The 25,936-nt window shown below is 46.0% G+C and overlaps 1 protein-coding gene across 1 annotated transcript; it reads left to right on the forward strand.

The window, feature by feature from the left end:
* Nucleotides 1-1,885: 1,885 nt before the first annotated feature.
* LOC149457279 (uncharacterized) lies at nt 1,886-24,717 on the forward strand. The gene is made up of 2 exons (XM_089683938.1): nt 1,886-2,018; nt 21,931-24,717. Exon 2 carries the CDS (start codon nt 22,094-22,096, stop codon nt 23,516-23,518), a length of 1,425 nt encoding a protein of 474 aa, XP_089540064.1. The 5' UTR covers nt 1,886-2,018; nt 21,931-22,093; the 3' UTR covers nt 23,519-24,717.
* Nucleotides 24,718-25,936: the final 1,219 nt, after the last annotated feature.

A 25,936-nucleotide genomic window follows, 5' to 3' on the forward strand; every position in this document is an offset into this window, starting at 1 on the left:
GCCCGGACCTAGTGCCCGTGTACAGGGCGGAGCAGTGCGCCTGCGCCGGGACCATCGTGGCAGGGATCGAGGGGATCCCTGACAGTACCCATTGCACATGCACGAGTAGCGCTGCACTTCATGAATGGTCCTGTAGTCTTCTGGACCTGTCACGTGCCACAAAAGACTACAGGGAGGGAGGGAGGGAGGACACCTTCCGTTTCTGATCGCCTAGGCGATTGGACCGGAAGTGGGAGCGGGTACCTGTCAAATTTGGGTACCCACTAGCCCCCGCCCCAATCCCAAGGTGCCAATCCTTAATGGGGAGCAGGAGAGCAGTCCTTAAAGCGAAACTTCCCCTTTTGGGTGGAGCTCCGCTTTAAGGCATATTTTGTGGGTGTGAGGACTGCAGTATATGTGTGCAGTGTGTTCAGGGAGTTGTTTTGGGCTACTTTAAACAATGCATACTGTTCATTGGCCGCACACATTGATCACTGCAAAACGCTGGGCATTTTTTTCTCCTTTGCGTGCCCAAGGGTGCTCATGATCTTTTACAATCTTAGCAATACCCTGTGCCAAGCAATAGGAAAAAAAATCCTTTTACTGGAGTATGTTACAGGAGGCAGGATGAGTTATCCTTGAGCCAATAAGTTAAATTGCCACTTTCACTCATTTTCTTCCACTTAGAAGCAAGCAATGTTAGGAGTGGATCATGAGAACAGAAGAGAGGGACCTGAGTTCTTTAATGTACACCAAGATAAAGATTTTAGAGGTAAGACAAAAATTCTGTTTTCTGAATTGTACATTACAATCCACAGGATAAAGTATTCTGGAACCACTGAGACATCCAAAAGCAATCCAGCTGAGAGGTGACCAACAGCAAATGAAAGACTGACATTCCTACAAGAAAAACAATAGGTTAACCAGTTAACCTAACAGTTGGCTAACAGTGTCACCTGAAGAATCTGATGATCAAAGCAGGCATCAGCTAAGTTCTGAACATCCACCTGGAAAAATGTAATGAAAAGAACAGAAGACCAGGTGGCAGTCTTCTAATCTGTGAAACATGCCTGATGCTGAAGAAGCATTCAATGATCTGCTAGAGTCCACCCTGACACAGAAAGGAGAATCCTTGCCTTTGAGGTCATAAACGTAAATAATGAGCTGTCGAATTCACCCAGTGATAGTGAAATGATGCCCAGTCTGCCCTCTATCAGAACTATCAGACAGGACCAAGACAGAGTCGGAGTGCCCAAAAAAGAGTTGTAGTTGAGAGATAAACTTACACAGCGCATGCCACACAATGAAGGGAAATCTCCCAATGATGTTTAACACAGAGATGGTAGAATAATGTACTGGTGAAGGGAAGAAACCACCTTGGAAAGAAAAGAGGTCCTGGGCTTCAAGACAACCTTGTCATTTGAGAAACACAAGAAAAGGTTCCTTGCAAGGTAAACTTACAGAAACTTGCCTCAGAGAAGCAAAAGTGACAAGAAAGTCAACCTTGCAGGTGAGGAGAGACAGGGAGATTTCTCATAGGTTCAAAGGGTAGTCTTGAAGAACAAGTATCAGATTGAGATCTCACAGGATCACTGGGAAGTTTATAAGGGTAACACCCTGTACGGAGGCCTTCACTAAGAAGTGAAAAGCAAGTGGTTTCTGAAGAACAACCACAAAGACCAAAAGTCGTCTCAAATGCTGATTCAAATCAGACTGGAGAAAAGACAGGATTTGTCCCACAAAGTACTTTCTGGGATATAATCCCTTATCTTGCAGTAAGACAAATATGCTTTACAAGTGCAATGGTAGACTTTGTGAGAAGTCGATTCCATAGTTTTCAAAGATGTAGGGATGACAAAATCTGATAGGGCCCTGTCCCTCAGGACTTGGCCTGAAACAGGGAAGCTGTTAAGTCAGTGAATGAGAAGCAGGGTAGCAAACCTTCCTTTGGGACAAAAAGATACAGACAATCTGTGAGGGCCGATGGAAAGTTCACCAGGAGTCCAACAAAGTTTGAGTACGAAGACCTCATGGGCCAGGTCAGTACAATGAAAAGCACTAAAATGCACTTTGAAAAAAATGTTGTTCTGTTGAACTGATCCCACAATGTCACTAGAGCCTCCACCTCAAACGCTAGAGGATCTTATGGTCTGGAGACAATCCTGTCCAATTTGTTGTGAATCCTGGAAGCCAGGAATTTCACATCCATGTCCCCCACCTGTAACAGAGGTCTTTAAACAACTCAGGGAGAAAGGACTTTTGTTTCCAATGTCCAGATGTTGATGGCTGAGGAAGTCTGCCACCAGTTTATCACATCTGAGATGTCAACAGCAGCAGGGCCAGATTGTGAAGTTCTGCCAAAGCTAGAATCTTATCATCCACTTGAGTTGTGAGACTTCTGTATGCTCCTTGATTGTTGAGGTAACTCACTGCTGTGGCATTAACGAACTGAATCCTTGAGTTGTTTAAAGACCTTCGAGATGAAGGGAAAACCAGATCACCGTGAGTTTCAGAATATTTATCAGACTAAACTTCCTCTGAGATAGAATCTAGAACTCCTCCCCAGCCCACTGGGATGGCACTCATTGTGAGTCCCTTGCAAGCCATTGGAGGAATGATCTTTCCTATTCTTGTGTTGAACTGGTGACTCCCTATGCCAGGTCAAGCTTGGCCTCGCTAGTCAGGCAAAAGGGATAAGCCAGGGGCTGTGCTCTCTTGTCCCAAACAGTCAGGCTGTGGAGTTACAATACTCTGGAGTGGTAATAGACTTACTGAACTTCCCTGACAGAGGCTGCTGTTAAGCACAAAATCATCATGTGAAAGATGAGGACAGCCCTTGAACTTTAGAGCCCAATCGTGGAAACAAAGAGTGTGGAGTTTTTCCAGGGAAAGGAAAACCAAGACCAGGCCCATATACTTCCAGTAGGGAGATGGTTCCAATGCTAATTGCTGGAAACTTTAGGGCCCCCACAGACCTGCAGGGTCTGCACAGTCTGTTGGACACTGAGAGACATATTCTGAGTCAACTGTTCCCAAAGAAGTTCATCCAGATATCCCACTAAAGGGACACTTTGAGAGTGAAGCAGGGCAATAAAAGGGGCTAGCAACAAGGTGAAGCGGACAGGCCAAAGCTGAGGGCAAAAAAGTGGTTGTGACTACTTAGCAAAATACAGATAGCATTAAAGCTCCTAAAAGATGGGGACATGCAAATAAGCATCTTTGATGTCCATAAAAGCCAAAAAGGTCTCCTGGATGGATTGAGCAATGACTGACATGGCAGACTATGTGCAAAATTCTTGTACTCAGAGGAAAGAGTTGAAAGATTTCAGTGTTAGAATAGGACGTATACTCCCACTTGAATTTTGGAAAGAGTAAAATGGATTGAGGAAAACAGTCTCCTTCTCCAGAATCAGGGTTACAATGCCTGCAAATAGGAGTGTGGAGGTCCACCTAGTCTTGATGTTCAGGTATGACAACATGAGTCAGTGTGGAGGAAGAAAATTAAATTCTATCCTGTTACCTCTGGACCCAAACGTCTGAAATATTATGGTACCAGGCACACACAAAATCCAACAGAGTTCTCCCCAGTCCAGCAAGTGGGCCATCCTCTCAATGTGAGGAGGACCTACTCATAGTTGGAGGATTAGGGGTCCAATTTATGTTGGAACTGAGTTCAATGCTGATAAACTGTCTAAAGATTAAGGGCTCCATAATTTATGGTGGAATTAAGTAATGCTGGTAAGGTGCTGGTAGGAAAGGTTTTGTCTTCCAAAGTGGCCATAGGTAATATGGATTGATATGGTTTTGATGGCTTGGTCAGGGTTAGGATTTCTGACACCAGCTCATCAGCACACTCTCAATGAGTCCACACACTGCATGGCTCCTACAAGCAGTCCCCATATAACCATATTGTTGATCCTTAGGTGGTTCTTTACAACCAGGACATACAATTTTGTATCTGTTTGCAGCTTATAATGCATACTATTAGAGGGGAAAAGTTGTATCTCCATGCAACTAATATTTAGGATTTTATTTGAGATTAAACATATTCCCTTGAGCATAGGAAAATGACAATGATTGTAGACAGTTTGGAATCTCAGTGTGTACAGACCTTTTCTCTCCTGCTGAGTTCTGCAGCTAATAGATCTAAAATTGCCTACTGTTATCTGCACACAAGCCTATAGGACACGTCAGTGGGTCATTAGCAGCTGGATATTAGATCCTTCAATCTACAGCCCCAAGTCACCTATTCAAGTTCAAATTGTGGAAAAATATCTACTCTGTTAACTACTGAATTAATACAATATCTTTCACTGAATCAAGAGAAACACTAATACATTACACAATAAAGTATCTCTCCAGCCAAGAATCATAAAGTCTCTTTGCAGGTTCCTATATAATATACAAATTGAGATAATCTCAATTTTTCATCCTCAGTTATTAACAAGATTACCTGTTGATCTTGCCATTCCCATGAATCTGAAAGCATTTTTTGTTCAGGGCCGACTAAGCTATTTAGCTTCCTTTCAAAGGCTGATCCCTCCAGTGGACATCCTAAAGAAGTGCCACTTAATTATGTATGCTTACAGCACATATGGCTTGGATGTTTCCATCAGTGCTCATACTCTGCCATTGTTCACTAAGCTCTGGTACTGCTCAGGCAATCAGGGGAAGTCTACGGTAGCGACATCAGTTCCTGTTCTGATGTCATTGCTGAATAGAAAGCTCTGCCCTCGACCAGGAAACGGACCCATACTAAGGCTTAGTGGTCACACCACCACATGTATACTTTAAGAAATAAGGCACTATTATGCTGATTTTAAAATGATGACTTTCCACCTACATAAAAGAAATTAAAACTACAATTTTATTGCATATTTCTCTGCTTAATAAGACTAAATTAAGGACCAGTATGTGTTGAAAAAAATTGCAATGCAGTTAAAGTTGTACTTTAGATCAACATTTCATAATTTGGACTGGTCAGAAAGGTTTTGATTTCCCTGGGACTTGAACGGATTATAATAGACTGGCGGCATTTTACCTGTATAAAACTTTAAAAGGAAATACATCCTAATTTCTGTAATCATATTTTCATTTTGGAGACATTACTTTGTTGACTCTCTGTTCAGGGAGAACAGAAATAATTGGACCAGCTAGACTGCTGAACATATTTCTTACCCAAACATCTAAATCTAATTAAGTTTCTTAGCAGAAAATGCCAGCAGAGCAAATGTTCTGTACTGCCACTATTACTTGTTCAAATTCTTAAATCAGATCCTGAATTGATTTAAGAAAAAAAATAATAATCAGTCTTTCTTATAAGATGAATGCAGCTCTGCTTGTCCATTGTATTGACTTGTCACCACAGAAATGAGTTTTTGCTGGTCACACACTCGGTGTCTAATTCAATTTGAGTAATTATTGAATCGATAGAGCTTTAATTGGGTTCATGGCCCATGGTTTAACAAATGATTTTCTGATAGGCATATTAACCCGTATCTTCAAACTTTACAACAACTCTTAGAGTAAATAAAAAAACCTGTGACATAATGGCCCTGATTTGCTAAGACTTGAGTCTACCAGCAGACTCTGAACATTCAGGCAGACTCAATTAAATCAATCAAGACCTGTCAGTCTTCTGAGAGGCGTCTAACAATCTCATTGACGAACTTCTACTTTACTATTAGTAAATGTGGAATCACGTCTGGCACATTTTTAGGTGCAATACCGGATATGTTCGCTAGATGGCGCACAATCGCGGGCTTTGTACCATTGGCGTTTTCCTGTTTGCATAAGAGAATACTTAGAATGTAACATAAAAAGTACACCTATATTATAATTTATTTATTTTTTGCTGTTTCTCCAAAATGATCAGACAACTAATGCATTTACTAATGAATGTCATACATTCTATTTTCAAATGTTAAACATTTTTACACTTATATCTCAAATAATTTGGAATGTCTAGTTCTAAGTTCCCAATATAATGATATAGCTTCCTTCTCTTTAATCATGTAACTATTCTATGTTAAGGTATTAATGCACATGGGTTATACACATCACACATCTGGGGGTGCAGCGGTATGCTGGCAGCTATGGGTTAGTCATCCAGCTCCATCCATCCATTAGGGTGGGTGCCAAAATGGTAAGGGGAGGAATTAGCTCAGCCACAGGAGCCAGAAAGGTGCTTAATAGTGTAATACACACGTCCCAAGGGTGGTTTACCTTTCACAAGTTCATGCACTACTGTTCGTCACGGATAACCCACACGTGCCATTCACAGGCACTCTCTGAGTTGGTACTCTGACACGAAGGACATTCCATTATATGAACTTTTTTTTAGCACCATTTACCAGTTTACATTATCATTAATGGGCAGCACAGTGGCTTAATGATTAGCACATCTGCCTTGCAGTAAATGGGTTATGGGTTCGATTCCTGACCATGGCACCTCCTGCATGGAGTTTGCTTGTTCTCCCTGTGCTTGCATGGGTTTCCTCCAAGTACTCCAGTTTTCTCCCACACTCCAAAGACATGCGGGTAGTGTATTGATTCCTGTCCAAATTGGCCCAAGTGTATGAATATGAGTTAGGGACCTTAGATTGTACACCCCTTGAGAGTTAGGGACTGATGTGAATATACAATATATGTGTAAAGCACTGCATAAATTGACAGCACTATAAAAGTACCTTAAATTATTGAACTTTTTGGATTTTACATGCGTTGATGATTGATAACAGGCATTTATAGCACTGCACTATTAATTTAACATATTTCTATTCTGGGACTGTTGCCAATACCCTGAGTGCTAGCTGCTACCTTCATATCTATGCCTATATTTATATTGATCTTCTGTAATACCATTTTAGTAGTCTATATAATTTGACCAGCACTCGCTTTATCATTATTTTTAAACAATATAACTATTCTACATTGGAGCTCAAACTCTGTCTCCTACAGTGGCTTAGTGGTTAGAACTCAGAACTTACAGCATGTGGGTCATGAGTTCTAATCCCAGTCATGGCTGCATCTCAATTTGATTGCTTTCTCTGCACGGGTGTGTTTCTGCCAACACTCCAAAGACATGCTGTTAGGTTAATTGGGCCTAGTATATGTAAAAAAACAAAAAATCGGACATTCTATCAGCTGACATTAACAGCAAAAAAATTGTCTGATTTTCGTCCCGTCTACGGCAGGCATTTTTACTTCTGTCCCTTGCAGAGAGCTCTGCTATTATATTTTACATGAAAAGTATTGCGGTTGCAACATTGTATCCATTTCGGATACAGATGTTTTTATTCGAATACAAATAGATACATTGTTGCAACTGCAAGACTTTTCATGTAAAATATAATAGCGGACTGGAATTCTTCTTCTTCCCAACCAATAGAAAAAAAAATGTGCCAAAACCCCGATTAAACGGTCGACCAATTAGCCCACTAACGGTGCAAAAATTGGCCGATTTTTTTTTCCGGCCGATTTTCGACCCATCTATGGCCTGCATTAGATTGTAAGCTCCTTGACATTTGTGAATGCCCAAAATATGGAGATCAATTTCCAGGGTTATGTCAGTGCCAGGAATATAGATCAATTAATTAAGATTTTGGCTACTGACTAGAAAGTGGAAAGGGAGTGAATCTTACCTGCGTCCTTTTCTTCTGACAAGTTTGAAATTTTCAATTTTCCTTCTGTTTATATTTCATTACAACTTTATTTTCTCTAAGGCTGCGTTCACACTAACTTTGTCAGCAGGCATCAGACAGGCATTTGGGAAGCGTTTTGTACGCTTCTTAAATGCCTATGAAAATTCTGCACATGGCAGCACACAGTGCTGTTCACACTGAAGCATTAGCATTGCATCACGGCAAAACTGGCGCCTCCTGTCGAGTCAGGAGGAGTTGAAGCCTCCCATTCAAGTCTATGGTGCCGCTCCTCAAATGCCTGGCAGATGTTTGTGGTGTGGTTGCAAGGCATTTTCGGAGCGTCAATACCATTTAACTTCATTACAGGCATCTGTGGTGCAGTTTTAATGCTTGGTAAATGCTTATCACATGCCTCAAAACCGCACATAGGGTGTTTGGGGAGCATTTGAGGAGCGTAAAAACGCTTCCCAAACACCTGTCAAACGCCATAGGGGGTGTTTGGCAAGAGTTAGAAATAAAGTCAAGTGTGAACGAGCTCTTAAACCTCTCTCCTTATACAACTTGACCCCCTCCCCCACCCCCCCGTCATCACCTGTTCCATCTGCAAATCTATGTATCCCCACCCCACTCTTTTTATTTAACTATTTATTTATTGATCTTGTTAATGTGTCTCATTTCCTATCACCTACAGCTCAGATCTCACATTATTATACGATTACTGATTGTATCTCACCACTAGTCTGATTGAATTCACAATTCCTGGTCAGTCCCGTTCCCTGACCTATAATAACTAGAGATGAGCGAATCGAACATGACGAAGTGGAATTCGTTCCGAAGATTTGGAAAAATTCGATTCGCGACGAATCCGAAGATTAGCAAACTTCGGATGCACGAATCGAATTTTCCCAAAAATGGCGGCGACATGTGTGGCGACAGGAGAAAATGGACAGAGAAGATGGGGCGGGGATCTCTGGGAAGGCGCGCAGACAAGGCGCGCTGACCCATAATGCATTCATGAGTCATGAATCATGACATGTGATCACATTAGCCAATCAGCAGCCAGCCAGCACTGTGTAATGGTGGAGCTATAAATCGCGGCCATCTTAGAATTCTCCATTAGCCTCCGGTCATTCAAGAGAGACAGACCTGTCTGTATTAAGGGACAGAGTTAGGGCCACAGAGACTTTAGGGCCACAGAATTGTTACTCAGGGACACAGAATAGTTACTCAGGGACACAGAATCGTTACTCAGGGACACAGAATTGTTACTCAGGGACACAGAATCGTTACTCAGGGACACAGAATCGTTACTCAGGGACACCGAATCGTTACTCAGGGACACAGAATTGTTACTCAGGGACACAGAATCAATACTCAGGGACACAGAATCGTTACTCAGGGACACAGAATCGTTATTCAGGGACACAGAATTGTTACTCAGGGACACAGAATCAATACTCAGGGACACAGAATCGTTACTCAGGGACACAGAATTGTTACTCAGGGACACAGAATCGTTACTCAGGGACACAGAATCGTTACTCAGGGACACAGAATCGTTACTCAGGGCCACAGCTATCAAAGAATCGAAAATTTAAAGTGACATACACCCTTTTTTTTTTGGTGGCTGTCGTGCACAGTTGGTGCTGCAGTTTGCCGATTGTGCAAAATAAACTGACTTTCTGCTTCACAACCACTATTGTACGTTCAAAGAGTTAAATCCATTTACACGCCGACTGGCGGTAATATTTTTTGGCTGATTAGTGCATTCCAGTGACATAAACGTACAGTTTCCAGCCAACGGCAAGCTGCAATTGACCGATTGTGTACAATAAACTGACTTTCTGCTTCACAACCACTATTGTACGTTCAAAGAGTTAGATCCATTTACACGCCGGGTGGCGGTAATATTTTTTGGGTGATTAGTGCATTCCAGTGACATAAACGTACAGTTTCCAGCCAGCGGCAAGCTGCAATTGACCGATTGTGCTAAATAAACTGACTTTCTGCTTCACAACCACTATTGTACGTTCAAAGAGTTAGATCCATTTACACGCCGGGTGGCGGTAATATTTTTTGGGTGATTAGTGCATTCCAGTGACATAAACGTACAGTTTCCAGCCAACGGCAAGCTGCAATTGACCGATTGTGCTAAATAAACTGACTTTCTGCTTCACAACCACTATTGTACATTCAAAGAGTTAAATCCATTTACACGCCGGCTGGCGCTAATATTTTTTGGGTGATTAGTGCATTCCAGTGACATAAACGTACAGTTTCCAGCCAACGGCAAGCTGCAATTGACCGATTGTGCTAAATAAACTGACTTTCTGCTTCACAACCACTATTGTACGTTCAAAGAGTTAGATCCATTTACACGCCGGGTGGCGGTAATATTTTTTGGGTGATTAGTGCATTCTAGTGACATAAACGTACAGTTTCCAGCCAACGGCAAGCTGCAATTGACCGATTGTGCTAAATAAACTGACTTTCTGCTTCACAACCACTATTGTACGTTCAAAGAGTTAGATCCATTTACACGCCGGCTGGCGGTAATATTTTTTGGGTGATTAGTGCATTCCAGTGACAGAAACGTACAGTTTCCAGCCAACGGCAAGCTGCAATTGACTGATTGTGTACAATAAACTGACTTTCTGCTTCACAACCACCATTGTACGTTCAAAGAGTTAGATCCATTTACACGCCGGGTGGCGGTAATATTTTTTGGGTGATTAGTGCATTCCAGTGACATAAACGTACAGTTTCCAGCCAACGGCAAGCTGCAATTGACCGATTGTGCTAAATAAACTGACTTTCTGCTTCACAACCACTATTGTACGTTCAAAGAGTTAGATCCATTTACACGCCGGCTGGCGGTAATATTTTTTGGGTGATTAGTGCATTCCAGTGACAGAAACGTACAGTTTCCAGCCAACGGCAAGCTGCAATTGACCGATTGTGTACAATAAACTGACTTTCTGCTTCACAACCACCATTGTACGTTCAAAGAGTTAGATCCATTTACACGCCGGCTGGCGGTAATATTTTTTGGGTGATTAGTGCATTCCAGTGACAGAAACGTACAGTTTCCAGCCAACGGCAAGCTGCAATTGACTGATTGTGTACAATAAACTGACTTTCTGCTTCACAACCACCATTGTACGTTCAAAGAGTTAGATCCATTTACACGCCGGGTGGCGGTAATATTTTTTGGGTGATTAGTGCATTCCAGTGACATAAACGTACAGTTTCCAGCCAACGGCAAGCTGCAATTGACCGATTGTGCTAAATAAACTGACTTTCTGCTTCACAACCACTATTGTACGTTCAAAGAGTTACATCCGGTTTTATTTCTGGGGTGCTTATTGAATTAAAGAGTATGTCAGACAACACGCAGAGGAGTGGCAGAGGAGGCAATGTTTCAGGAGCGAGCAGACGTGGCAGCAGAGGAAGGGGTCGAGGCAGCACTAGTCGCAGCCAGAGGCCAGTGCTCCCGGTGTCATCCAGCGGTCGTGTCTCCACCGACAACCCTGCCGTCATCGATTGGTTGACTCGGTCGTCTTCCTCTTCCCAGGTCACCTCTGACACCTACAGCCAACGGTCGGTGGGTACGTCAGACACAACCGTTAGTTGGCATGGCCCGGGAGCAAGCCCACTGAAATCACGTGTCCTCGACCTGCCCCTGTCCTTTGGTGTTCCCTCACTAAGCGAAGTATCGCATGCTGTGGGCTCAGCCCCACTGTACAGTGAGGAAGAGCTAACAGAGGGCGGTCAGGAACGGGGGGAGACATCCGCCTCTTCAGCAGCCAGGCGAAGAAGTACTGGCGAGGAGAGTGGCTCGGTAGCCGGTCTAGAGACAGGTCTGTCTCCTCTTCACGGATTCCGTCAGCAGTCTTTCTTGGAATCCGTTTCCAAGAGACAACAGTTTGCGAGCACGCACCCGACGGTGCAGAAGCTGAACGTCCTCCTGTCCAAGTTGCTGGTGCTGCAGTCCCTCCCTTTCCAAGTGGTGGACTCAGCACCTTTCCGAGAAATGATGGCTTGTGCCGAGCCGCGGTGGAGAGTGCCAAGCCGGCATTTCTTCGCCAAAAAGGCAGTGCCAGCCCTGCATTCACATGTAGAAGAGATGGTGGGCCAGTCTTTGAGCATGTCGGTCTCTGCCAAAGTGCACGGCAGCGCCGACGTGTGGAGCTGTAACTACGGTCAGGGACAGTACATGTCATTTACGGCCCACTGGGTGAACGTGGTGCCGGCACAGCCGCACCAGCAACTTGGACAGGTCACGCCGCTTTTGCCTCCACGTTTGCACGTCCTTGGTCCAGCAAAGATGTCCGCCTCTACCACCTCTTCTTCCGCCGTGTACTCAGCCGCCACCCCCGTGCCAAGTCCCATTACCCGACCGGCATATCACATGTGCAGGGCGCAACGGTGTCACGCTGTGCTGCACCTGGTATGCCTTGGTGAACGTAGTCACACAGGAGAGGAACTTCTGAGTGTAATGAACAGAGAAATCGACAGATGGCTGTCTCCGCGCAAACTGAAAATCGGAACCATGTTGACCGACAACGGAAAGAACATGGTGTCTGCTCTGCGTCAAGGAAGGTTGTGCCATGCGCCATGCATGGCTCACGTGTTCAATCTGGTTGTCAAGCGGTTCCTAAAATCCACCATCCCACTGCAAGACATCCTTAAAATGTCACGTAAACTTTGCATGCATTTCAGCCATTCCTACACCGCAAAGCACACCCTCCTTGAGCTGCAGCGGCAGAACGGAATTCCACAGCATCGCCTGATCTGCGACGTTGCAACAAGGTGGAATTCAACCCTACATATGTTAGACCGCCTTTACGAACAGCGAAAGGCCATCACCGATTTCCTGATGTTACAAGCGGATAAAGGTACTCCCCTGTGTAACTTAGATATCAGCCATTGGCAGCTCATGCGTGACACCTGCCGCTTGCTCAGGCCCTTTGAGGAGGCCACGCTATTCGTGAGTCGGCAGGACTATGGGATGAACGACGTCATTCCTCTGTTGCACGTCCTGGAACAAATGCTGTTAACAATGGCTGGTCAGGGTGCGGTAGACGTGGCGCACAGATCTCAACGCCACATGACCCCTGTGGGGGCAGGACAGGAAGAAGAGGAGGAGGTAGAGGAGGACATTGGTGCTCAGGAATTATTGAGTGAAATGGGTGGTTTTTCCACTCAGCGGACAGGAGTGGAGGAGCAAGAGCATCTGGTAGAGGAGTAGGAGGAGACAGAGGACCCAGACGCACCGTGGCAGTATGCTGTGGAGATGGAGGCAGGGAGTCCCTCGCATTCCTTGGCACAAATGGCCCATAGCATGCTCGGTTGCTTGCGTAGCGACAGCCGAATAATAACCATCAGACAGAGGGATGACTTTTGGCTGTCCACCTTGTTGGACCCTCGCTACCGTTCAAAAATGGTGGCCTTTTTCACACCTGCTGAGAGGGAGGCCAAAATAAAGTACTATAAAAACCACCTATGTAGTCATGCAATATATAGCCCTATCGGCCACTTTCTGGCATCCAGTTGCTGTAGCCCCCATCACCACACTGTGCCACGGGCCCCTGTACCGCCTTCTCATACTGCTGCCAGATCCATCCTCTGCCATGTGCGTCTTTGTCGTCTGCTCACGCTGCTGGGTTCCAGTTTTAAACCTAGGCCTGTGTATGGCTTCCGAATACTGCTGCCTCCACCGCCACCCTGCGCCATGTGCCTCTGTCGTCTGCTCACGCTGCTGACGGCTTCCGCTTTTTAACCTAGGCCTGTGTATGGCTTCCGAATACTGCTGCCTCCACCGCCACCCTGCGCCATGTGCCTCTGTCGTCTGCTCACGCTGCTGACGGCTTCCACTTTTTAAACTAGTCCTGTGTATGTCTTCCGAATACTGCTGCCTCCACCGCCACCCTGCGCCATGTGCCACTTTCAGGTCTCCTTACACTGTTGGTGGGTTCCATTTTGTGATAGGGTGCTGTATGGCCTTCCATTGCTGCTGCCTCCACCGCCACCCTGCGCCATGTGCCTCTGTCGTCTGCTCACGCTGCTGACGGCTTCCGCTTTTTAACCGAGGCCTGTGTTTGGCTTCCGAATACTGCTGCATCCACCGCCACCCTGCGCCATGTGTCTCTGTCGTCTGCTCACGCTGCTGACGGCTTCCGCTTTTTAACCTAGGCCTGTGTATGGCTTCCGAATACTGCTGCCTCCACCGCCACCCTGCGCCATGTGCCTCTGTCGTCTGCTCACGCTGCTGACGGCTTCTGCTTTTTAAACTAGTCCTGTGCATGTCTTCCGAATACTGCTGCCTCCACCGCCACCCTGCGCCATGTGCCACTTTCAGGTCTCCTTACACTGTTGGTGGGTTCCATTTTGTGATAGGGTGCTGTATGGCCTTCCATTGCTGCTGCCTCCACCGCCACCCTGCGCCATGTGCCTCTGTCGTCTGCTCACGCTGCTGACGGCTTCCGTTTTTTAACCGAGGCCTGTGTTTGGCTTCCGAATACTGCTGCATCCACCGCCACCCTGCGCCATGTGTCTCTGTCGTCTGCTCACGCTGCTGACGGCTTCCGCTTTTTAACCTAGGCCTGTGTATGGCCTTCAATTGAAGCTGCTTCTGCTCCGCCACTCTGCCATTGGACTCTTGATAGTCGTCTCCCCACGCTGCTGCTGGGGGGACTTTTTAACATAGGCCTCTGTATGGCCTTCAATTTTAGCTGCTTACGCTCCGCCACTCTGCCATGGGCCCCTGTACCGCCTCCTCATGCTGCTGCCAGGCCCGTAATCTGCCATGGGCCCCCGTACCGACTCCTCATGCTGCTGCCAGGCCCGTAATCTGTCATGGGCCCCTGTACCGCCTCCTCATGCTGCTGCCAGGTCCAGAGTGTGTCATGGGTCCCTGTACGGCCTCCCATTGCTGCTGTCTCCATCGCCACACTCTGCCATGTGCCACTTTCAGGTCTCCTCACACTGCTTGTGGGTTCCATTTTGTCATAGGGTGCTGTATGGCCTCCCATTGCTGCTGCCTCCACCGCCACACTGTGGCTCCACACTCTGGTTTTGGCCCCGTGACTGCCCAAATGAGTGAAGTGTGCGGTGATGCTAAGATCGACGGCACTCATCTGCATGTCATACTGACTGACAGTATTATTTCTCTTCCCCAGCAGACTCCAAGGGCATTTAAATTAAAGGTACAGTGTTCTGCACTAATATAAAGGCTCTCTGAAGCCTAGAAACACCCTTTTTATAAGTTAAATTCGCAGCGAATATATTCGGCACGAAGCGAATTTAATCGGCGAATTCGGCGAATCAGCCGAACCGAATTTTTGAATAATTCGCTCATCTCTAATAATAACCTTTAGGGCCAGTTCACACTACATGTGTTTCAGTTGCTTTTTTTGCATCCAAAACGCACAGAAAGAAGGTCATATGGTTGTCAATGTCATAGTTCACATCAGCGCTTGCAGTTCCAGTGTGTTGCAGGTGCTGCCAAAAAAGTCAAACAGACTGCATTGTTTATGCATAGAACTGTACTGGAACGTGGTAAAATGCCCTGGAACGCACTAAAACGCACATGTCCCTAATTAAATTTTAGAAAAAGAGAGGGGAAAAAATAACTGGAATGCATAAAAAAATGCACTGGAACACATCAAAAATGCATCCAAACTGCACTGGAACACACCAAAAATACATCCAAAATGCACTGGAACACCCAAAAAACGCATCCAAAATGCAGTGGAACACATCAAAAAGGCATCCAAAATGCTCTGGAACACGCTAAACATGCATCAAAAAAAGTGCATGCAAAAACGCAACTGGAACACATCTAGACTGTTTCTATCGTGTGAACTGGCCCTTAGGACTTGTTCACACCATTTGTGGTGCAGAAACGCATGCAAGAGCACGCATTGTCCAGCACAGCAAAGAAATGCAATGCCCTCTGCAGATGTGCACAGGTACCATGATGAAAACTTAATTGCACCTCCACATGTCTAGTAAACACAGATGCATTCACAGCCACCAAAACACATGGCACCACGTTACTACTGTGCGGTTAGGTGCAACACACTTTTACAATAATATGCCTGCAGTATTTTTGCATGTTCCCACATGTTAGGCAGCCCATTGAAATTAATGAGCTGAGGAAAAAAAAGTAAAAAATGCCCCATTCACACAGGTCCTTTGGCCTGTACAGAATGAATGAGGGGGTTGTTCATGTGACTGGAGCCACCTGTTACACTATGGGGACACAGCAGCTGTATGAACATAGGTTGTCATCTGACAGGTTTGAAGGCGTAGGGAAGTGGCCCTGGATGCTCACTGTCTGTATTCAGGGCTGTACACCTGCACCCATATGCTTGTCAAATTATAACCTGCAGCATTTCCATTGTATAACATAGGTTGCCTGCAAACGGCGATAGCCACAAAAACAAACCACTGATTCCCACTCTACAGGCCACAGCACCCATGTAAATGAGCCCCAAGACCTCAATTACACACATAGCTTTATTTATGAACTCAGTACAGTTTGATCATTTATATTTCACAGGAATATGGTTGGGATTATGTCAAGTAATGTTTTTAGTGTATTTTTACCATAAATATAATTTGGATATTTTCTCTGGCAGTGGGGGGCTGTCAGGTATGCTGTACGGGGCCCTGTGATATCAAACAGTGGCCCTGGGTGTATGCTTGTGTCTGTGCCACCTGTATAGTTAGGAAGAACCTTGAACCTCTGCTATGTACCTCAATGGATCTAGGAATTGGACATGTTTTCAACTGAAAATACAATTATTAGTAATGTTTCCCCGGCAAATGAGGATCAGCTCCTTGGTGGAGGACAGCGATCTCGCCATGTCCAGATGTGGTCTGGAATTCCACAAAAGAACAATTCACAAAACTAAAAAATAGACTTGCAAATTACCACTAAACTTTCCTAACTACACTCTGTCATGGAAATTTTGTATTGTTGGTCGAACTTTAAATGTGTCATATATGAGTGTTATTCATATGTCTCTCGTGTGGCTTAATTAAAGCTCTGAAGGCTGCAATTGGGCCATGCGCATGTACAATGTATGTATTACAGTACTCAGCTCGGTAATGGATGAGATGGCGGATCTGCGCTTATAGACCGGCGTGTATACCACCACGGCATTCGATGCGAATGCCGCTGGCAGTAGACCACGGGCCTGTATCCACATATCAGCAGCATAGTACCACATGGACTTCGTAACGCAATGCGCAAGCGGTGTGAACTCCACGTGTAGGCTTATGCATATCTTACAACCCATTATCGACCTGAACTGTATCTTGGATGGATGTGTTTTAATAAAGATCGTATCGGGCCCATCCAGGTACAGACTGATATTTCTAGGGGTTGCTTGTACAGGGAATGGACATACTGCTAGGAGCTGGGAAATATGACCTCAGATGGCTCATGGGGGGGAAGGGGAGGAAGTCTGCTGACCTCAGAAGGCTCATGGGAGGAAGGGGAGGAAGTCTGCTGACCTCAGAAGGCTCATGGGGGAGGACCAGTGATAGATAATAGGAAAGGCTATGCTCCAATCGGAATGTACATCCTGTGTATAGGCACTCCCCATTGCATTGTTCGGTGGGAGGGGATTGACTTTATTCATGTGGGGGGCATGTGTGTATTTGTAATAAAACCAAAGGCTGAGTCTGAAACCGGCCCTTATGTGAATTGCAACACCATCCTGAGAGTGTCGTTTGATCATTCTAGGGTAACGGAGCTCCATCACCTACATCTCAACAGAAGCTAAAAGTAGTTGGATGGGCAGGAATCGTGTAGTTTAGCTGCAGTCGCGGTAAGCGAGATTCGCACAGCTTTATGGGGGATTTCTGCGCATCCAACTGCGAGTACTCACGGTAAGGAGAAATTCGTTAAAGCGAATTTCCAAGACAGTTTGGCGAGCCTGGTGGATACTAACGCGTATTCTTGCATAGCTAACCAAGCACGAGGGGGGAATGGGCCATCATGAACTAGCAAAAAGTATGCCGGCACATTTCAGGTCTCTCTGCCATTAAAAGGATCGCTTTTTGCGCGTTCGTGTGGCTGATTTCGCTCTCTGTTAGCTAACAAGAATTACCGCTTAGCAAGGACCTAGTTTTTTTGTCCTAAACTCTTGATTTGTGGGTGAAAGACGAGGGTTTGTCTCTGCGGAGAGCAGCAGAGGGGTGGGTTTGGTTGGCTGGATTTGGTCAAGTTTAAAAATCTTCCAACCAAAAATTAAACGGGTATATGTTTTAGTGGGTAAAAGTTGTTGCATAGTGTTAGGTAAGTATTTGTGGGTTGTAGGTACTGTGGTGATTGCTTTACCCCCCTCCACGTGAGGTAATTATTACAGTGCTGAAAGGTTTAGGTTAATTGTTAACTGCTGTAAGATCTCTGTGTGTATGTAGTCTGTGCAGTGTTTTGTGGCACTACTGCTCCCAGCAAGCATGCAGCAGGGGGTCCTTTCTGTTACATGTGCATGTTAGTGTGATATGTTGGTGTTTTATGTCTGTTCTGTGATTGTGCCAAATTGTGTTGTATGTGTGCTTCATATTGCTGTGTAATTGTCCAGTGTATGTTCTGTCCAAACGTCTGTTTTATGTAAGAGGTTAGAGGCAATTTTGAGGCTAGTTTCTACCATATGCTTCCCTGTGGGGGGGCCATTCTAGTTTCTACCATGTGCTTCCCTGTGGGGGGGCCATTCTAGTTTCTACCATGTGCTTCCCTGTGGGGGGTCATTTTCTTGACTAACCACATGTGCTCCTTTTGTTTGGTGGCCATTTTGTTGAGTACCACATGTGCAGTAATCTCTATGCAATGTGCATGAAGTTTCCTATATGCATTTGACCCATTTTGTGTTTTTAATCCAAATTTTTACAGTTTAAGTTGTTTGCTTTTAGCTTTAAATTTGCGTATTGCCAGCCAATTTAAAGTGTGTTAAGCGAGTTTTCCCCTCACGTGTTCCACATTTAGTGAGCGCGGTGAAGTCTGGGTATTTGCACATAGATTTCTTGTATAGTGATTATGTTTTTCTTGTGTTTTTCTTGTTAAAAGTAGTTCCTTATTGTAAAGCGGGTTTGTTTTAAAGCTGCTGCGTTGCGTGTTTCGCATCCAGCAGACTTTTTGTGTAAACGGTTTTAGGTGGTTGCAGCGAAGATTGCGTGTGTAGCGCAGATCGTTTAGCGGTGCTGGTATGAGTGATTTTTGCGTCAGCAACAAGGTTACTTTTGGCGCAGTTTTTCGGTTTACCTCTGTGTAATTGTTTTACTGTGAAATGTCCCGTGTTTTTCATAAGGATCCACTTTGTCCTTTTTAACGGTTTTTCAGGTTGAAAAGGGGGTTTTCTGTGTGTATTAGGAAAGTTTTTTCTTTACACAAATTTCCTAAAGGTCAGTTAGAAGGTTTCCGGGCAACCAGTAACCCCTAAGTAACATCCAAGAACCCCTCTTTTTGTTTTGACTTGTGTTAGCTACTGTGTGAAGGGAGAGAAAAGCCACTTTCATCATTGTGCGGTGTGGCCTGCCAAACACAGTGGGTGATGAGAACCACATAAATTGCGCTGTGCGAGTGGGCGGTCCAGGGAAGTATAACACTTAGCCTGGTTACCACAAACACTTCGGGTGGTCAGGATCACATAAATTGCGCTGTGGGAGTGGGAGGTGTGCTCTCAGTCTGACCGCCACTTGATGCGCTTCGGGTGATCGATAAGTATCACATAAATTACGCTGTGCTGGGAAAGTGGTGGAATCAGGCCTCTCGGTAGGATCCCACCGAGTGCTCCAGGGGGTAAACAGGTACCCGGACGCGGGATATATACCAGTGACTAGTCACGATGGGCAGTAGTCAGTCCATGAAGAGAGAACCAGCCCTCTTCAGGGTAAGGACAGCTGCACAACTGATGAAGGTGAGTTTGGGGGGGAAGTCTACAGAACCCCTCAAAAGGTGGAATAAATGGTCGAAGGGTACCAGATGGGAAATTCCCCGGGAAGGTACATTTGACGCATGGAGGTGGGAAAAATTCATCTCTGAATTTGAACCACGGATGCAGGCGTCAGAACTAGAGATCGCACAGCTATGGCTTCACAGGTCAATCCAATTAGGGAAGCAGGGCATACATAAACTGGTGTCTGTCCGGAAGAACCAGGTGATGTATACCTGGCCTCCAGAGGGAATAAAACAGGAGGATCCAGTGTCAGAGGTGGAGGAAGCTCTTTCAGGGCTGACTCTACTAAGGCAGGCAGGGTCAGGGTCTGCTGGGGTTCCTGAACAACCAACAGTGGCTGAGATAAGTATAACTGCACCTGTCTCTTCTGTTAGTGGCGTCACTCTTGACGTACCTTCCGTGTCTTCTGTATCTATGCCTCAGCCTCTACCTCTACCTCTCCCTTCTCCCTGCTTCACCCCAGCTCCTTCTGTTTCCAACTATGAAGTCTTCTCAACAACCGATTTGCAGACTATCTGTGAATCAAGGGGAATAGACACCCGGTTAAGAAACAGGGCGGATTGCATCAAAGCGCTACGAACCACTGATCAGACCCCTGCCCCCCAGCTATACCCTGATCTGAGGGACCTCAAACCTGAAGGTGCAGTAAGCGAGGTGGTTAATCTAAGCCCACCGATGAAGCTGGGCCAGCCCTTGCACTCTTCCCGGACCGAGGCCTATCCAGTCAGGGTGCAGCAATTTGAAGGTCCTCCCAATGCACAGGGGGAACGGACTTTAGGGGAACGGGTAGTTTGGCATGTCCCCTTCACCCCGGCAGAGATCCGCATTATTCTGGCTGAGCTCCCGGACTATCGAGTCAATCCGAGAGGATTTGCTCGAATGTTTGGACAAAACCAGTTCAGCTATGGTATGAGCGGGTCAGATTGTGCGCAGATCCTGAGGGCAAAGGTGGGCATGGAAGTGGCCAGTACAGTGATTGCAGGGTGCTCTATAACCACGCATGAGGAGATGACTTCAGGGGGCAAAGAGTTCTGTACACAGCTAAAGGCAAAGCTTCCAGAAATGTATGGTGCTACCTCTACTACGGACATGATGAAGCTCACCCAGGGTCCTAATGAGGAAAGCGCCTGCTTCTGGCGCCGTCTCAAGCAGACGGCACTGGATGCGGATCTGGAAGTTGGACCTGATGCTCCAACTGAAGGGGTAAAGGTGACCGCGACGCACATTCTGTTGCGAGCCAAATTTTTGGAAGGCATCGATACTAAAATTCGGGAAAGGCTGGTTCTGGCCCGAACCGAATATAATGAGATGTCTATCCCTGCTATCCTTTCCACTCTTGCGGCAATAGAGAGGGAAATGGATAGAAGAAAACAGGACAAGGCCAAAGTTCTTATGTCCCAGACCCCACACGAAAAACCAAGGGATCTGGGTCACAGGAAGGATAGGCCCCCACCCAGGTGCTTCCAGTGCCGCCAAACGGGGCACATGAGGAGGAGCTGTCCCCAATTACCTAAAGGTCGGTGGCAGTTCATTCCTGATGAGTCCTCTGCCCCTGTGACCACCATGGTAAGTAACCCCTATGAATTCTCATAGGAAGTTGACAAATCGGTGTCGGCCCAGATCCACCTTTTTCTAGAGGAATTAAAATATCCCCTCCCTTGCCTCACCGACACCAGTGCAGCAAGAATGGTCTTGCGAAAACAGGACATCCAAGGCAAGGTACCCCTCTCAGGGGAAAGCCCTCCTAACCCCTACTAACCTCACTATCAAACGATGCACTATTCTTAACCCAGCTTCTCTTCTTCCTGTGTTGGAAGATGAGAAGGGGGGGGGAGGACAGCAACGATAGTGCTGAATTTTGCAACACAACTAACAATACTAACACCTCTTCTGCTAACATGTCTTCTTTGTCCACTACTAACCTCTCTTCCAAAGGACACGACTGCATTTCTTTGGTGGAACTGGAGTCAGCGACGACACACCCCATATCACCCCGAGAGTAGCGGTAAGGTTGAACGTCTTAACGGAATCCTTAAAAACAGGATCTCCAACATCATGGCCGATATCCAAAAACCTTGGCCTGAGTGTCTCCCCATTGCCCCCTATTCCATCCGGAATGCCCCTCGGCAACCACATGGGCTGTCACCCTACGAGGTGTTGTTTGGGGGACCTCCCAAAAACAGGGTTGTACTTTCCTCAACAGTTGTCGTCTTTGCATTCACAGCTTACAGGTTATGTGCAATCTCTGCAACGGGAGCTGCAGAAGATACACCATTGGGTTCGCGAATCGCTCCCCGATCCAAATGCAATAACAGGTGTTCTTTCTATTGAGCCAGGTGATTGGGTCGTCCTAAAGAAACATCAAAGAACCGGACTCGAGCCACGGTTCACCGGACCATACCAAGTCCAGCTGACGACACCTACCTCACTCAAGCTCGAGGGACGAGACAACTGGGTGCACGCAAGCCACTGCAAGAAGCTTTTCAACTACACCAGAGAATGAGGGGTGTCATTTGCCTTTTTCTTTTTGTTTGTATGTCTTACATGTGTGTGAACGGAGGAAAAGACGGCAGATACCCCAACCTTTTATTTAAAATGCACCTGCGTTTAGCCAGAACCGCCAACAAAACCAACTGTTGGGTATGCTCTAAGCCCCCACCCAGTCATCACATGTCCGCAATGGCCGCTGTTCATGCCCTATATGACATCCGCGTCGGCATAAAAAAGCAAGGGACCCCTGGTCAGCCCCCACGTAGACATTTGTCGGTAGAACTTAATGACACATTTTTAGCAGGTAACATCAGTTTTAGCACCAATATTAGCTCTAGCTCCTGTAGGACCCTCGTCAGTCCATTATGGGTAACTGGGCAGCTGGGCAGCCCTCAGGTGTGCTTTAACATCAGCTTTGGCACAGGTAACAAGTTTGTTGGGACTACCACCTGTGAGGGAGGTATAACTGTCAATCTGACTAACCAGACTTCCCTTCTGAGTAACCACACTGACCGACCAGACCACGTGTGTTGGAAGGACGGATGTGATGTGCAGACTGAGGGAGCAATCCCCCAGTCTGTGCAACTGTTGCTCAGTGCCAGAGGCCGAACGAGGAACTCCTCCTGCTCTGCTCTGACAGGTCCATACTATTTTCTGTGTGGTTCGGCAGCCTATAGAACATTTCCCCAGAACGCGAAAGGTTCGTGTGCCCTCATAAAGCTAGTCCCAGCATCCTATGTAGTGATGGATCATGAAGAGTTGATGGTCCACAAGAAGGTAAGGATGGCAGGGAGAGTTCACAGGGAGCTGTTCTCTGAGGGCGACCAGGCATGGGCTTGGTTCCCCTCATGGACAGGTTGGGGAATAGAACTTATGAAGCACCTGAACAATTTTTCTGTCATCGTGGATAGTATGTTTAAGGAGACCGTAGAGGCTGTCAGAGAAATTGCCCAAGAACAACGGCAGATGGGAATTTTAGTGCTTCAGGAGAAGATGGCCCTTGATTACCTTTTAGCCGCCAAAGGGGGGTTCTGTGAGTTCATCGGAGAGGATTGTTGTACTTGGATAGAAGACACCGATGACAAGGTCCAGGCCCATATGGACAAAGTTAGTGAACTACAGGGAAAAGCTAGAGCTATAGCTAGTGAGGGTTGGAATCCGTTCAAGGGTTTGGGAGGATTGGGAGATTTCCTGTTCTCCATCGGATCTTGGTTGAAGGAAGTGGGAGTGTATGTCCTGATGCTTCTCTTTTTCATCTGCCTTTTATATGCCGCGGTGAGATGTTCCTGTTGCCTCATCGACCGTGTAAGCCAAGCTCGGGCAGACGACCACATCTCCATGCCTGCTCCTGGGATCCCACTCCAACCACTGATCGGAGGAAGACCTCACCAACCAACCACCTTCTCTACAGATTACATCCTGGCTTCCCTCTAATTTATCTCTCTGAAGACCACATTCTCCAAGACCTTCAAGCAAGCTTCAAGCCTCATCATGGTTTGTGTCTGCGATTTGGAAAACTGTCTGGGTCGAGACCAGCCTTGTGTGGCCCCGTCTGCAGGGGCAATTTGAGAATCTGCTGCTGGATCTCCCCAGACCACCGTGGGATCACAAGCCTTATTCATACCACAAGTCTGTTTGTGGTTTTTGCAAGAGCCTTCCTGTAGTGAAGGTTCCAACGCTCTTCAGGATCATCGCTTCAATCAAGCCTGTTTGCGTCGAGTTTGCGTCGGGTCTTGTTGTTTCAGGTACCCCGTGGAGCTTTATTCTCAGGGACAACTACAGGAACTCTTTGAGGTTTTGAGACTACACCCATCAAGCTGAAGAAGATCAAGAAGGGACACGAGGAGAATATGATAAAACAGGAGGGAATGTCATGGAAATTTTGTATTGTTGGTCGAACTTTAAATGTGTCATATATGAGTGTTATTCATATGTCTCTCGTGTGGCTTAATTAAAGCTCTGAAGGCTGCAATTGGGCCATGCGCATGTACAATGTATGTATTACAGTACTCAGCTCGGTAATGGATGAGATGGTGGATCTGCGCTTGTAGACCGGCGTGTATACCACCACGGCATTCGATGCGAATGCCGCTGGCAGTAGACCACGGGCCTGTATCCACATATCAGCAGCATAGTACCACATGGACTTCGTAACGCAATGCGCAAGCGGTGTGAACTCCACGTGTAGGCTTATGCATATCTTACAACCCATTATCGACCTGAACTGTATCTTGGATGGATGTGTTTTAATAAAGATCGTATCGGGCCCATCCAGGTACAGACTGATATTTCTAGGGGTTGCTTGTACAGGGAATGGACATACTGCTAGGAGCTGGGAAATATGACCTCAGATGGCTCATGGGGGGGAAGGGGAGGAAGTCTGCTGACCTCAGAAGGCTCATGGGAGGAAGGGGAGGAAGTCTGCTGACCTCAGAAGGCTCATGGGGGAGGACCAGTGATAGATAATAGGAAAGGCTATGCTCCAATCGGAATGTACATCCTGTGTATAGGCACTCCCCATTGCATTGTTCGGTGGGAGGGGATTGACTTTATTCATGTGGGGGGCATGTGTGTATTTGTAATAAAACCAAAGGCTGAGTCTGAAACCGGCCCTTATGTGAATTGCAACACCATCCTGAGAGTGTCGTTTGATCATTCTAGGGTAACGGAGCTCCATCACCTACATCTCAACAGAAGCTAAAAGTAGTTGGATGGGCAGGAATCGTGTAGTTTAGCTGCAGTCGTGGTAAGCGAGATTCGCACAGCTTTATGGGGGATTTCTGCGCATCCAACTGCGAGTACTCACGGTAAGGAGAAATTCGTTAAAGCGAATTTCCAAGACAACTCCCATCCACTAACACTCCCCACTTCCACTTCCGGGTGTGTGCAAACATCCTTCCGCCAACGTCATGTCGTATTTCCAGTATGACAGCTGCTCTAGCGCCTCCAACAGCCGTCTTAACGTTTATTTGTGCACCATAGCAATTTTACATGCGGCTCCATTGTGTATATAACATTCGCAAATATATGTTTGCAGTTCTATTGTGGATTTGTCATTGGTGAATGTATGCTTGCAGCTATACTGTGTATATGACATTGGCAAATATATATTTGCCGGTAAAGGCCCAAAGTCAACATAAATTGGGGGCCCAATTTATTACTGTTAAGAGGATTGTAGAAAAAGAATAGCTAGCTGGACATTGAACACGACCTATTCATTGGTACATAACATGGTCTTGTGGTGCAATAGGGGGCTTTTGGTTTGTTAGTTTGGACATACTTGCATATGTGCACTCTAACAAGGAAGATTTGGGCATATTATATAGCTAGCAAAAATAAGTGTTAGGGGTGCTAGTACATTTATTTCAGATACTTATATAGCGCTGTCAATCTACACAGCACTTTACATATATATGTGGTAAATTCACATCAGTCCCTAACCCTCAAGGGGCATACTAAGGACCCTAACTGACATATACTAGGGCCAATTTTGACAGGATCCAATTAACCTACCAGCAAGTCTTTAGAGTGTGGGAGGAAACCAGAGTACCCAGAGGAAACAGAGGCACAGGGAGAACATGCAAACTCCAGGCAGGAGGTGCTATGGTTGGGATTTGAACCAACAACCCTAGTACTGCCAGGTGGAAGTGCTAACCATTTAGCCACTGTGCTACATTCAACTAGAACCTGAAATAATCCCCCAAAAATACATAGTCCAAATGTTTAATTATCAAATACACATTCTACATTTATTTGGACAGCAACAACAAGTAGGTACATTCAATATCTTGGTGAAAAAAAAAAGCAGGATTGATGTTGCTAAAATAGAATGGTCCTGCTCATAAGAGCTTA

This window comes from Staurois parvus, unplaced genomic scaffold, assembly GCF_062004578.1.
Source record: "Staurois parvus isolate SC_StPar_1 unplaced genomic scaffold, SC_StPar_1.0 ptg000328l, whole genome shotgun sequence".
Lineage (NCBI taxonomy): Eukaryota > Metazoa > Chordata > Amphibia > Anura > Ranidae > Staurois > Staurois parvus.